The sequence below is a fragment of the Carassius auratus genome, chromosome 41, assembly GCF_003368295.1.
Source record: "Carassius auratus strain Wakin chromosome 41, ASM336829v1, whole genome shotgun sequence".
Lineage (NCBI taxonomy): Eukaryota > Metazoa > Chordata > Actinopteri > Cypriniformes > Cyprinidae > Carassius > Carassius auratus.
The window spans coordinates 10,844,330-10,859,216 of record NC_039283.1 but is presented as its reverse complement, the minus strand read 5'-3'; the positions used below and the strand labels follow the sequence as shown (position 1 = coordinate 10,859,216).

The 14,887-nt window shown below is 40.3% G+C and overlaps 1 protein-coding gene across 1 annotated transcript; it reads left to right on the top strand.

Moving 5' to 3' along the window:
* The first annotated feature begins 3,215 nt into the window (after positions 1-3,215).
* On the top strand, positions 3,216-9,542 carry LOC113059502 (uncharacterized). Its single transcript, XM_026228025.1, has 12 exons — positions 3,216-3,589; positions 3,770-3,850; positions 3,972-4,082; positions 4,190-4,267; positions 4,390-4,584; positions 4,672-5,141; positions 5,252-5,579; positions 5,711-6,512; positions 6,636-6,845; positions 7,174-7,515; positions 8,095-8,252; positions 8,362-9,542. The coding sequence occupies exons 1-12, from the start codon at positions 3,443-3,445 to the stop codon at positions 9,487-9,489; spliced, it is 4,050 nt and encodes a 1,349-aa protein (XP_026083810.1). The 5' UTR covers positions 3,216-3,442; the 3' UTR covers positions 9,490-9,542.
* The last annotated feature ends 5,345 nt before the right edge of the window (positions 9,543-14,887 follow it).

Below are 14,887 nucleotides of genomic sequence, written 5' to 3'. Positions count from 1 at the left end.
CACCATGCACTCTACAATAAAATCTTGGTTAACAACAACCTAATTTGGGTAATTTTGCTAATCCAGCACTGGGTTTGACTCAGGAAATCCAGCAAATTAGGCAACACAATTTTGGCAATCCAGCACTAATTATGACCCATCTGGGTTGAGTTAAATGTTCGACTTAACATGCTGAGCGGGTTTTTTCAGCTGTTGGTTACAAATACTGACACTTAACAGTGTCACATGTATGTTCTGTTCTGTTTGTTTCAGTGTTATTTTGTTTGACCTAGTTTCTTTCATTCCTATTTCCCCACCACTATTTTGTTACCTTAGTTACTCATTAATTTCATTAGTGTATGCACCTGTTTGATTGGTTTGCTTCGGTGTATTTAAGCCCTGTGTTTTTTTTTTTGTTTTTTTTTTCTTATCACATGTAGGTGATAGGTTATACTGCTGTGAAGTTATTTTTGTTTAAGAAACACAACACTGTGACAGATGCCAAATTAGCACATTAAGAAGAGAGGAAAAAAAGTACATAAAATGTCAAATCAAGTTATTCAGCATATTTAATTAAATGTAATTGCTTTTAAAATAAATATTGAATTAACCATGAAAAAGATGTGACAATTTACGTTTTTAAGAACAAAATTGACCAGTTCTTTAATTTCTTCAACCAATTAAAACAGCCCCACTATGGCTAAAGCGTCAATGAGACCAATGAAATAAATCAAAATATTGATTCTTCGGTAGCCTAGCAAAACAAATGGTTTATTTAAACGTTAAAGGAATGGTTAACACTGAAATGAAAATGTTATAATAATGAACTCGCTCTCGACCAAACAATTCAAGACAATTTAACTTCAAACCATCACTTCTGGCCAAAATACAAGTCCATAGTGCTTCCTCCAGTGAAAAAGTCCATCTCCTGTTGTCTTCTCACTTCAGAATCCACCCATATATTTGTATTGAACTTTTTAAGTGTTTTCAGTTAAACAATATTATAGCAATATGTGGCCAGAGGAAAATGATACACAGGTCCAACAAATATGAGTGAGGTGCGTAAATCACCGACACGTGCAGCATAACTCTGTGACTTCCTCATCACGTGCATGCTGACATTTCTTAAAGGAACCTCTCACTACATTCTCTGCAAATACATACTTCGAGAATTTAAGTATTTAAACCACCTCACCTGGGGCCTCATGTACAAAGACTTGCGTTGAATTCAAACTAAAACATTGCGTACAGACAAAGCTGTAAATGTGCGTAAGCAAAAAAAAAAACCGATGTATGAATCTCTGCGTACGAAGGATTCCACGCATATTCTCTTTGTACATCTGAATTAACGTAAAATTGAGCGCACATGCATGAACACAACACCCCACCCAGTCTCCTTCCCTAATTGAATCAATTTAAATATGGTAATGAGTCCACTTTGGCAAAAGATAGCAGTAAGAAAATGGCTAAAGCAAGCAGCAAGAAACAAAACTTTACGCAAAGTGAATTGGAAGTGCTACTATCGGAGGTAGAGACTAGAAAAAATATTTTATTTGGAACTTTGTCCTCCGGAATTAATAACAAAAGGAAAAAATATGAGTGAGAGATTTGGCTGAAGCTGTCAATGCGGTGGGATCTGAAAGTCGCACTGCAAATGAGCTTAAAAAGAAATGGTCTGATATAAAGGCTGACGTTAAATGGAGAACTGCTGTGTACCGACAAAGTGTGGGAAGAACAGGCAGTAGTATCTGCTGCTGTGGGAGACTCCGATTTACTACAGGACTGCGACGAAGGTAACCAATTTCTAATTTGTTTTTACTTTGGTACATATAGCGTACCTATAAATGCATTCAGTGTAGTGGACCAAAAGTACAACAGAGATTTTACGGATCCATTTCATTTATTGTAAATGTGTGTGCCCCTTAAAAATGGAACAGACTTAAATTACAGTTAACATGTGCCTGTTTATTTAGACTCATATGGTGCAACAGCCGAAACATCCACTGCTCAGGAGGGGCACTAGAAGTCCACCCCTCCTGAGCAGCCAGTGCCCTCTGTGCACAGCGTTTCCAGTGCTCCCCCCAGTGCGGTACCTGACAACCACAAGTCTGTAAAATTAATCCAATAGTATGCCGACTTCTATCTTTTAAAAACCAATCACGTTATGACCTCTATCTTTTGAAAACCAATCACGTTACGACCTCTATCTTTTGAAAACCAATCACGTTACGACTTCTATCTTTTAAAAACCAATCACGTTACGACTTCTATCTTTTATAAATCAATCACGTTGCGATCTCTATTTTTCCGCGTCCAATGAAATGGCAAGGTCTATTTCTCATACACCAATCACGCACGTCCTCGCCAATTGCATGTAATCTCCGCTCAGGTAACGTTAAATTATTTACATTCCGCTCATGTATGTTATTTATATCTTGATATGAATGAAATGGTTTAGGATTTTTGTTCTTTAGGAATAGCAAGATTGGCCATGTAAATTAGCCTGTGATTACCGCTTGATACTACGTAACGTCAACTGTCACTGATGTGTAAATACTATTACGACCGGAGCTAACGTAACTGTAAATATGTCGAATTTAACCGATTAACAAGTTTTCTCAATGAAAAAAAAATGCTTTTTATTGAATTGTAATAAGGTTCCACAGCTTTTTCCAAATGCGGCATTTGAACACACAAAATAAATTTGGAAAATGTTAATGTTTTGTTTAACTTTTACACGTATGTTATATGTTTGTACATATGTTATGACCAGTCAAAAGAAGTGAATGGATAAGTTTATACATTCAGGTTCATGCCCTTATCACATGGACACAGTTGAAAGACCACAATATGTTTAATCTGAGTATTTGTTTTAGTCAAATTAATCCATAATGCTATATATTTATTTATTTATTTATACTCATAAACGTGTTGTATGAGCCTAGGTCATTGAGACATACAGCCATAATAGAAAGATCTATCACAACTTGTTAAGACTCTATGTAATTGTTCTTATACTTTTATTCTTGTTATAATCTTATTATATGTATTTTTTTATATTTGTACAAACATACACACATACATACAAACATTTATATATATATATATATATATATATATATATATATATATATATATATATATATATATATATATATATAAATGTTATATAATTGTTTTGACATTATATATATGACTGAATTGTGCAATTGAAATGTTTCCTCTTGGCATGAATATAGCCCCTGCTGCTGACATGGCATTAAATAATAAATAAATAAATCACAACATGTTATATGTAAGATAATATGTGTATTATAATGAACTTATAATCTGCTATAATATGGCGGTCGTTCTGGACCAGGAACACAACTAGCTATCATGAAATGAACACAACAGGAGGGTAAATGCTACAGGCTACAATGGCAGTTAGTGTAACGTGTTATGTAGTGTTTCAGGCAACGACATGGCTTCAGCTAAGTCTCACAAAGGCATGAGTAATGCTGAATGGCTTGCGCGTCTGGAGAGTTTTGCCCAAACAGGAGTTTGGCCATCTACACAGGGGAATAGACCTTCTCCCCGACAAAAAAGATGGCATGAGATGTATCAGAAGGTAAGTTATGCAGCTAGATTCATGGGCAAACTAACAAACTTTTTTGACAATACATTGTGGTATTTTTATTTATGTGTATGGTTAAGTAATTACATGTAAATACAATGTTATATTGATATAATTATGATGACTTATTGCTGTTTTGAGATCCAGTGTCAGAGGTATAATTCATGTTCACAGATAGAAAAGTGCCCTCTGCAAATGAGGGGACAGACCACTCTTCTGAAGGAAGCTCAGACATGTATTTGTGGCTTTCACAAGGTAACTTCAATTAGCCTGGTTCAAGTTGCATAAATAGATAGATGTGTTTGCAACATCAATGTGTCTTTATATCTAAAATCACATTAGGAAGACTGTTTTGTACTTTATGCATGTGTCACAGGTTCATCCACCAGTCACAGGGGAAGCATCACAGAGCACCCCGGCCCAAAGCACACCCTCTGTCAGCGATGTGTCATGTCCTGCAAAGAGACCTAAACTTACATTGTCAATGGTAAGCAGACCACACTATTGCATGCATCACTGCAGATACTGAAACATCTCAACCTTTAACTATAGTGTTAGGGTTTTGTTATCACTAACCATGACAAATCTTTTTAGTTTGAAAAGTCAAGGTTTGGAGGCTCACATGTGGCAGCAGCAAAACCTAATTTTAGCACCCAGAGGAAAACCTCTCAGGTTAATATTAAAAGACATCAAGACTTTTATAATGTCATCATGACTTTATCACTATGTAATTTTAATGTATTAAAAACATGGCAATCCCCTTAATAAATTATTCATAATGTTTGACTCCACAGATGTTAGAGCACTCCAGTTCAGCTACAGTTTCATGTCCACCCTCTGATCCTCATCCTCCTCCATCCCCCAAACCTCATCAGCCCGTCATCCAGTCCTCCTCTTCCTTCTTCCTTCCTCCACCTCAGAGTTCACAACGCATCAAAAAAACAGCAACGCCATCAACTGTTTCTGAGAATACTGTTGTGAGGAGCCCAGTAAGATCTCATTCAAAATATATACATGTCTTCATCATTTAATGCTCTCTTAGCTTTTATTTAAACCAGTGTTTTTTATAATATCAGCAGGTCTCATCTCAGCCAGAAGATCTCCCCCTTCTGTGGCCACAGACAATGCCACAGCAAGACCAGAAGTGGGTGTCAGAAGCACTTTTTAGGGTTGGTGCAAAGGGAAAGCTGGAGCTGCGTGAAAACCTACAGTTGTGGTATCACCCCCCACCACCAGCCCTGTTGTACCACCAAGCTCCAACACCTGATAGGTTTTTTTCACAGCGTCTCTTGCTCTGGATGCCATATAAGCTGTGGAAGGTGCGGCTCCAGTGTACTAACCCTGCCTGTGCCAGGCAACAGCTGTGTGGTGGTGGACTGCACAGGAGGGTACGACAGGTGTTAGACATTGACAGATACTACAACCTGGTGACAGAGACCCTGATCTGCACCAGGTGTAGAACCAGCTATCTGTCCTGGAGTCAAGCTGTGCTGCAGCAGTTGGACCTGGCCCATCGATCTGAATTCAGGGTCATCCTCACACGCAAGTAATTATTTTGCAGTCATTTTCACTTATGTGCTACCCTTTCTGATAAATATTTCCTACAATAATTAGATACCTTATAATAAGATACTTAAATGAATGCTTTTTTCCAAGGTATGCCTGTGACATTCGGGTTCTTCGCTTGCTGCGTGAGAGGGGCATGGGGAATGGCCCAGTGAGGATCATCGGCCAGCTGAGAGAGAACCACAGTGAGGAGTGGTTGAAACGTGCGCTTCGGTACACATCAGAGTGTGTGGCCTTTTTTGATAATCGTGGCCTGCATCCGCTGCACTTCCAGGAGCCACCACCACTTGCTTCAGTACCCAGCTACAAATGGCTCCTCACTGTATATAGTCAGGACATTCTCAACAGGCTCGATCACATAAAGGCCAGCATAACATCCACGTATGGATCAATCTTAAAAATGGATTCAACTAAGAAGGTCAGATAAGCTGCTTAATTGACTGTACCCTTATCTATAATGTATTGTTAGACCAAGAGAGCTTTATTTTTTTCAGTGTAACTGATTTGGATGCATGTTGTATTATTTGCTATGCTTATTGTTTCTTTCAGATCACCAAGAAGTTGAGTGGGCCTGCGAAAGGCACAGCACAGTGGCTTACCTCAGTGGGCAATGAGATAGGTCAGGTGCTGATGAGTGTCCTGACTGCGAATGAAGGGGCTGGGTTAGACCTCATGGCTGCAGGGCTCATGGAGCGATACCGGAGTGCTGGTGTTGATCCTCCCACTATCATTTATGTGGACTGTGATTGTTGCAAGAAAGTGGGAGAGACTAAATTGAAGAGGCGGTTCAGCGGCTGGCCAGATGTCATCGTCCGCCTAGACATTTGGCATTTTATGCGACGTCTGGCAGTAGGGTGCACCACTGACGCCCACCAGTTGTACCCTACTTTTATGGCAAGGCTGTCATCCTGTATTTTTGAGTGGGATGCAGGGGATCTCACTCTGCTGAGACAGGCCAAAAGGGAGCAACTCATCCAACAGGGCTGGCCTACTCTGTCGGAGGCAGAACTGGACCATCATTTAACTAAAGCTGAGCTGCTCCAGCACTGCAGGAGGAGAACACGGGGAGAAGAAACCACTTTCCGCCTCCTTGATATGCTCATCAGAGAGCTCATGGGTGGCAAGGGGAATGATGCTCTTGGTGTTCCTCTACTTGACAGTGTGAGAATGCAGCACATCTGGAATGTCCAGAGGCGGCACATCACCTGTATCCAAGACCCTCCAAATGTGCCGCTCTATACTGAAACTGGAACTACAAGCAAGGGTGGGGTGGTTCTAAAAACTTATCGTTGTGCCAGAGGCTCCACATCCCTGGAATCATTTCACTGCCACCTAAACAGATTTATTCCAGGTTTGTCATGTCAGAATATACCACATTTTGCCACTAATTCCTGTTTATCAAGATATTTGCAGATTAAATTTTATGTTTTGCATTTTCTCAAAGCAATATTTGGCTTTCTATTTCTTTTTCTAGGGAACAGCGCAAACAGCCTGAACTTCCAGATTTATCTCCTGGAAGGTTTATTACGCTGGAATCAGGACCGGGCTGAAGCTGCTGTTGCAGATGGAGGTTCAACTCTGCGCTCTTACACAGGGGAGCTGGTTTACTCTGTCAATGAGAACTACAATAAGTTGTATGGCAGGAAATTGGTCCCTAGCTTCACTCCACCTGCAGTATACACAGGTAAAAATATTTTGATAAATGCAGCTCATGATGTAGCATGTTTTTGGTAAAATTACAAGTGCTTTTGGACAATAATAATGTAATTTTGACATATCAGAGAAAAATTATACTACCAGAATATTTATACATTATTCTGTGTTCTAGGTTTCAGGGCAGAAAATAAAATACATAGTAGAATATAGAGTAATCCTGTCTTTTTATGATACCCTCTGAATTAGATATATATTGTTCATACAGAAGTGGACAACAAAATATTTACTGCATTTCTAAATAAACCTTTCTGCATAATTTCCATTAAAAATGTTTCCTGTTACAAATATTTCCTCAGGGGAGCTCATTGGAGTACAGTACTTGTTGAGGCAGAATAGTCAGCCCCTGGAGGACATGTGCCCTACCTCTGATAGGACCTCTCAATTGCTGGAGGAGATAGATGTGGAGGAGCAAGTGGAAAAGGATGAGGGTTTCATTGATTTCTTTGGAGAGGAAGCCACAGTGGCAAATCTTGTGGCATCAGATGACTTAGTCCTTTCAGGTCCACCAGTTCTACCAGCTGCACCAGTTCCCAGTGTCCAGGCTCCTACAGCTGCACCACTGCCCAGTGTCAAAATTCCACCACTGCCCATTGTCCAGACTCCACCACTGCACAGTTTCCAGACTCCACCATTGCCCAGTGTCCAGACTCCACCACTGCCCAGTGTCCAGACTCCACCATTGCCTAGTGTCCAGACTCCACCATTGCCCAGTGTCCAAACTCCACCACTGCCCAGTGTCCAGACTCCACCACTGCCCAGTGTCCAGGCTCCACCACTGCTCAGAGTCCGGGCTCCTTCAACTGCACCAGTGCCCAGTGTAGCTGCATCACTGCTCAGTGTCCAGGCTCCACCATTGTTCAGAGTCCGGGCTCCTTCAGCTGCACCAGTGCCCAGTGTCCAGGCTCCACCACTGCTCAGAGTCCGGGCTCCTTCAGCTGCACCAGTGCCCAGTGTAGCTGCACCACTGCCCAGTGTCCAGGCTCCACCACTGCTCAGAGTCCGGGCTCCTTCAGCTGCACCAGTGCCCAGTGTAGCTGCACCACTGCCCAGTGTCCAGACTCCACCACTGCCCAGTGTCCAGGCTCCACCACTGCTCAGAGTCCGAGCTCCTTCAGCTGCACCAGTGCCCAGTGTAGCTGCACCACTGCCCAGTGTCCAGACTCCACCACTGCCCAGTGTCCAGGCTCCACCACTGCTCAGAGTCCGAGCTCCTTCAGCTGCACCAGTGCCCAGTGTAGCTGCATCACTGCTCAGTGTCCAGGCTCCACCACTGCCCAGTGTCCAGGCTCCACCACTGCTCAGAGTCCGGGCTCCTTCAGCTGCACCAGTACCCAGTGTCCAGGATCCTTTAGATACACCAGTGCCCTCAGCAATGGTAAAATTTCCTTTTCTATACGAATTGTCACTCATTTAGTTATCTGCCATTAAGCAGTAAACTTACTTAACAGCATGTAAATACCTAACCAACAGTTATATATTTCCAGGCTGTTGACGAACACTGCATTCCTGGAATGGACCGGGTGGATGCGTTGGCAGAGTGTCTGGTGGAGCTGCGCACACAGACAAGCCTCACACTTACCAACCAACAAGTTGCGACCATTGTGGGTCTGTGGCAGAACCTGGACAAATTTGATAAAGACAGGGTGGTGTATGCTGCTCGTCATCAAGACAGGCTACTTACAGGACGTTTTAGGTCCCCAAAAAAGAAAGCTGTCTTCACTCCTGGTGTCGACAGCACAAAAAGGTGTGTTTTGGGTTCTAGCGGCTCTCCAGCACAGTGGCCTAATTGCTGTCGCCTTGTTGAAATGATTTTCATAAGGTTATGTAACATCCACCGAAGCCCCAAGAAACAGCGGACAGAATCTCTGTCTAGATGGGATCTCATTCTTCGTGATTACAGAAAAATTCGGCAGCTAATCCTGAGCAATGGAATGGTGATGAATGACACAACCCTTCAGCTAGTTGAGGTAAATCAGAGGACCCTTACGACATGGCACAATAACCGTTTAAAGGGTCAGGAGGTCTCCTTGCTGTTGCAAGGGCTGGACCTTCCAGAGGCACGTCCAGTGGCTTTGGATGTTTTGCCTCCAGCACGAGTACAGCCTGTTGTGCCTCCACAATATAGCCACCAGTTGCATACCTACCAGATGCCACCAGACACAGCTGGACAGGCAAAGACAAAGTTTAGAAAGATTGCGCCCTCAGCTACCTGTACATCTGCCACAGCAACTTCAATCTGGCCATCAGCCGTACACCCTCAGCGTTCAGCCACGTCCAGCCATCTAAGGACAATTTGTCCCAGGCCGACAGCACCACACCCATTGGTTCCTGACACACCCACTGCCCCTGTTGTGTCTCAGATGTTTCTGGTGCCCTGCCCAGCCCCATTTTCCACCATTAACCCTGGAGCAATTTCCTCTGAGCCACCTGCAAATGACACAGCCACTCCAACCAAACGATCGTACAATCGCACTGTAAAAGCAAATTCGTGCAGAAAGTGTGGCCAATTTCGTACTCAAGAAACTGGCCATAGCCAGTACAAAGGCAAAATATATTGCCCTAATAAAGAAACAATTACGAAGGAGCAGTGGTTACAGATTATGAGAAGATAACTCATTTATTTATGTGTGATACATTCATTTTGTTCTCTTGGTTGGATCTGTTCTGTTTTTTTATCTTCCAGCCATATTTAATGTTAAAGAGTTATACTGTGCACTTTTTTTATCTTGTATTATTATTATTATTATTATTATTATTATAAACATGTGGGTATGTATGTGAATACACTATAATACATATGGAAATATATATACATATTAAATAAAGTTAAACTATTATTATTATTATTATAGAAAGGTTTATGTGTAGAGGAAGCAGTATAAAGTAAAATACCAAAATGTGTAGATTTTGATGTATATATTTATATATTTTTTTGTACTTATTTTATATAGCGTGTGCACTTAAAATTCTTAATTTTATATTGAATTTAGTACTTTTCCTACATTTTTTTAAATATGTATATAGTTAATAAATATATTTCTCTTTGACTGGTGTGTTGTATTTATTTGTTTTATTGAATGTAATGACATTCAGTTTACAGTTAAATTCAGTGTCACGTGTAGCTTTGCAGTAAGTAATATGATACAATAAAGTGTGAATGCCGTAATAAGGAGGTTATTTTGTCCCTACTGCCACAGGAAATGATTGCCTTAATAAATGCACTTTGACTAATGATAATGATAATGAGAATAAAATAAAAATCAATCTTAGAAACGAAAGAATTATTAAATCAAAAACATTACTGTCAAAATCAATCTTAGAAACGAAACAATAATTAAATTCAAATACATTACTTTTAAAATCAAACTTGGACACGAAACAATCGATTTACGATTTTTAACAAATACACGCATAACTTTATGTGACAGCGTGGATTCGAACCTACGATTTCCTGAATTTCTCGCGCTTCTCTTCCTCCCTCTCCCCTCTTCCCCCCCTTCTTATACAGACAATTGTTCCCCAGCTTCAGTGCTGACGCCCGTCCATCTGACCGCGTCTTGACGCATGCTGTTTTGGAGTCACAACAGCAAATCGTTATGGCCATCGGAGAAATTAACAGTCACCTGAAATATATCACTGACGCACTCACAGACATAAGCCACTTATTAAAAGAATTGGTCAAAAAGTGAACTTTGTCTCTGATTACCATTTATATTGTTGCAATCACATGTTGGCGGGCATGAACGGCTTGTTGGTTGGGCTGCACATACATTGGTCCTGGGTCAGGGTCATCTGGCGGTGCTGCCATCTCACCAAGTGGTATGCCATGCCTGTGCGCGACATTGTGCATCACACAGGCCAGCACAATGCGGCAGACCTTGTCAGGGCGGTATAACAGCATCCCCCCAGTCCTGTCAAGACAGCGCCACTGACAACTGAACGACTGCGAGAATGGGCATTATTGTATCTGCGCTCTCGGTCAGTTTGTGGGTTGGTGAGGGGGTTTAAAAGCCACGTCTTTAGTGGATAACCGCGGCCTCCTGAAGGGTTATTCAATAATTATATGCCAAAAATAAATAAATACTACTATTAGATAGAATCATAACTTTAAATGCCTCATTTACCAAGAAGCCACCCATCACGCAGCCTGCCAGCTTGGAGCCTCATCCCAACCATGCTGTTTGTAAGGATGTATGAATCATGGGTTGACCCAGGCCACCTTGCCACAATATTTGTTAGGCGCATTTGTGCATCACATATTATCTGCACATTTATTGAATGGAAATGTTTCCGATTCACATATGCAAATTCTTCTTCAGATGGCGCCTTTATAGCAATGTGTGTGAAGTCGATCGCTCCGATAACATTAGGAAAACCGGCTATCGCTGCAAATTGCATTTTAATGTTTGGCTGGTCAACTGCATCATATGGGAACCTTATATACCTGGTAGACATGCGGATGATCCCGTCCCGTACCGCTGGCATTGCCTGGCTCAAAGACGACTGGCTTATTCCTGAGCGGTCTGACCCAACTCAGCACTGAGCTCCAAGAGGATAGCCCTTGGAAATCGGAAATGGCTGATAAGCCAGTCATCATCCTGGGCCAGAAAATCATTGTGGTCCCTAAAAACTCGTTCTCGTTGGATTCTACCATTAGCAATGTACTCTAATTAGGCCAACGCTGCCATTGCCATAGACTAAGGGTTGTATCAACTTGCATACCGTTATGCTTTTATATGTTCTTATTTAATTGCATAATTTATATAATATTAATTATAATTATAATAAGGCTCGTGTGACAATATATGTCAATTACTTTATAAATTGCAAATTAATTGCAATGCTTCCCACAGGTGGTGGTGCGATAGACTTGTAGAACAATTTGTTGTGTAATGTTTGCAACTTCACTTCATTGCCTGTAAGAGTCGCCAACGGACAAAAACAATGAGAAATGAACGTACGTCAGACATGAAATTGGCTTGGAGGAACACACATTCTTGCGTTAATTTCACTGTTAGTACATCAGACCATGAGCGTGAAAGCTGGCGTATGCAAAGTTTTTGTGCGTACGCAAGGTTGATGCATGAGACCCCAGGTTACTAATATTATGGATTATAGACTTGAATGTTGGTCTGAAGTTAAAACATCTTAATAATGGATTTGTTAATAGATTGCACATAGCTTTTTACTTTATAAAATGTTAATTGATGCACTGGAGTGTTGTGGATTATTGTGATGTATTTATCATCTGTCCGAACTCTCCACTGGTTAAGCAAGTAATGTAATGCTACATTTCTCCAAATCTGTAGAAGTAGAAATATACATCACATCTATGTGTTGGATGACCTGAGGGTGAGAAAATTATCAGTGTGAACTATTCCTTTAACATTGTTACTGGATGAAGCACAACATAATGGAGCAGAACATAGGGCCTCAAACTTTATTTCTTTACTTAATGGCATGATGCAATGACATGATGCAATGGCCAAATGTCAGACATCTGTCTGACACATTTTTATAGACTGCATTCTGCATAGAAAATACAATAAATGTGGAGGTATTCAAGTATTTTATATACAAAATCAGCAGCTGGTTAAGAGGGACAAGAGGGCTAGCAGACTATAGTAAGTGTTCTCAGTCCTTTGTTGTACAGCTGCTGGATTGCAACAAAGTACACAATGGTCAAAAAGATGGTCTTTTCCTTTTGAAGTCATCTATGTGTATTATTTTCAAGTACAAAATCATAAACTGTTAGTTTCATTGACAAAATACCATTTACAAAAGCATGCCTACAAACTCCGGATGAGCTTCTACATTTTGTAGAGTAAAATAGTAGTGCAAACTGTCTTTCATTACAGGGCAGAGCTTTTGTTCTAGATATGATTAAAAAACAAGCAGTCCCTAATTTCAGTTTTGTCAAAGCATAAGATCATTCATTTTTGTCTGTATATAGTTTACTGATCATCAAAGAGCATAGATTTTGCTCACATTTTATCATTTTCGAGTAAAATGTGTAAACTGTCCTTTACTATGACAATTATGAAGTCCTTTAAAGTGACTCAAAATTATTTTAACTGGTCCAATGTGCATGTTCATTGTTTTTTTTTTTTTTCATCTTAAATGCAGGTTGTACAGTAACAGTAACTGTTATTTTTATACTTTACTTAGCAGTATTATTATTTACATTTTATTAAAACATACACAAACGTTACGTTTCTTTTTTTGTGTGTCAGCTGCTCACATGCTCACAGCTGATTCTCATTCTTTCATTTATGTATTTATTTTTCCTGTTTCTAATGCTAGTTTTTGTTTTCACATTGCTAGAATGTTTTGTCGTTCTGACTTAATCTTTTTAGTTTTCCGGGTCAGTTTTTTTTTTTTTTTTTTTTTTTTTTTTCTGTTTGAATTGAATGCTTTAAACTTTAAACTTGTGATTTCAAATTATGCTGTGCTTTATGCATTTTGCGCACTTTCATATTCAGGTCATTTTACTGTGTGCTGTATGTAAAATGAGGGTTACCCTGGCTTTATTTGAAAAATATTATTCCCAGTGCACACAAACTTCCCAGAATACTGAGCGCCCCATTGATTACAGTGTTTACTTCCTTTTTATTATATTTTTATTAAATATTTATTTATTCACGAAAAATACCTTTTCATCTAAAGTATGTTTATTTTACACATTTATTTTTGAATCCATTGTCAAATGATTTCAGAATTCTTAAATATTAATAATAATAATTTTTAAATATCATATCGGCTTTATATCGGCTATCGCCCCCCCTGCTTTCCAAGATACCGGCATCGGCATCCACTGTCAAAAAACACATCTGTCGACCACTCATTTGTTCCCATGTTAACCTAGAACTTTATCGTGTCTCCTCTGGAGGAATGTCCTTCGTGAGAATTGGCTGTTTGTCTGGATTTCTACACCTGCCTGTTCCTGTTTGTGCAAGCTTTGCATGGTGTGGTCGCCTGTCTGGTACTTGATTTCGGCCAGGATTCTGATCTTCTGATGATACAGAATAAATCAGTTTGAGTCACATTTCTGCATTTGAATCCTTTATCCCAGAGAACCCAGACATATTATTTCACATAATCTGTTATTGCACTAAACCTGGGGGTTACAAAGGACTTCTGTAACTTCTGCAGCCTGTCCAAAGCTCATAGGGAAAAAGCTGTTCCTTAGCCTGTAATTGTATGTTCCAGGAGTTCTGAGTCTACCTGAGTGGAGAGTGGCGAAAAGGAGTCTTCCAAGCCAAGGTGTCAGGGTTCCTGCTTGATATTTGTGGCCCGCGTGAGAAAATGATTTAAATAGATGTCACATCACACAATTTGGGACTGGGGAGGCAATCATTCTTTCATAACCCGCTGCAGATCTTTATGTTTTTGTTAGTTTTTTGTTTTGTTTTGTTTTGTTTTCAGTAGTGCAGCTGAAATACCACACAGTACAACAGTATGTCAAAATACTTTCTACTGTGCAGCGATAGAAGCTAGGCAGCAGTCTCTGAGGGAAGCCAGTTACACCTCAGTGTCCTAAAGAAGAACATCCTCTACTGGGATCTCCTGATGGCACAGGAACTTGCCCTCTGGCAGTTTCATTATTGTCAGGTATGAGTCCCACAATTGTGGTGTCTACAAATTTAATGAGGATATTAGAATTGTAAGAGAAGATACAGTTGTGTGTGGAAGAAGAGCAATAATAGCCAAGCCTGAGGCCTATATGCAAGTAAGTTTTTAACACAGTGGCAAAGAAGGGCTCCCAGACCCAGTGTTTTTAACCTGATGACCTGTTTTATTGGGTTGAAGATATTAAATGCAGAGCCCATATCCACAAATAGCATCCTGATATAACTGTTAGAGTTTTCCAAGTGTGTAAGAGCTGCATGCAGTGCAATTGAAATAGCATCACTGTGGATCTGTTAGTCCTATATGCAAACTGGTATTTGTCAAGGTCAGGAGGGTTGCAAGCTTTAATGTGGATTAGGACCAGTCTCTCAAAGCATTTCA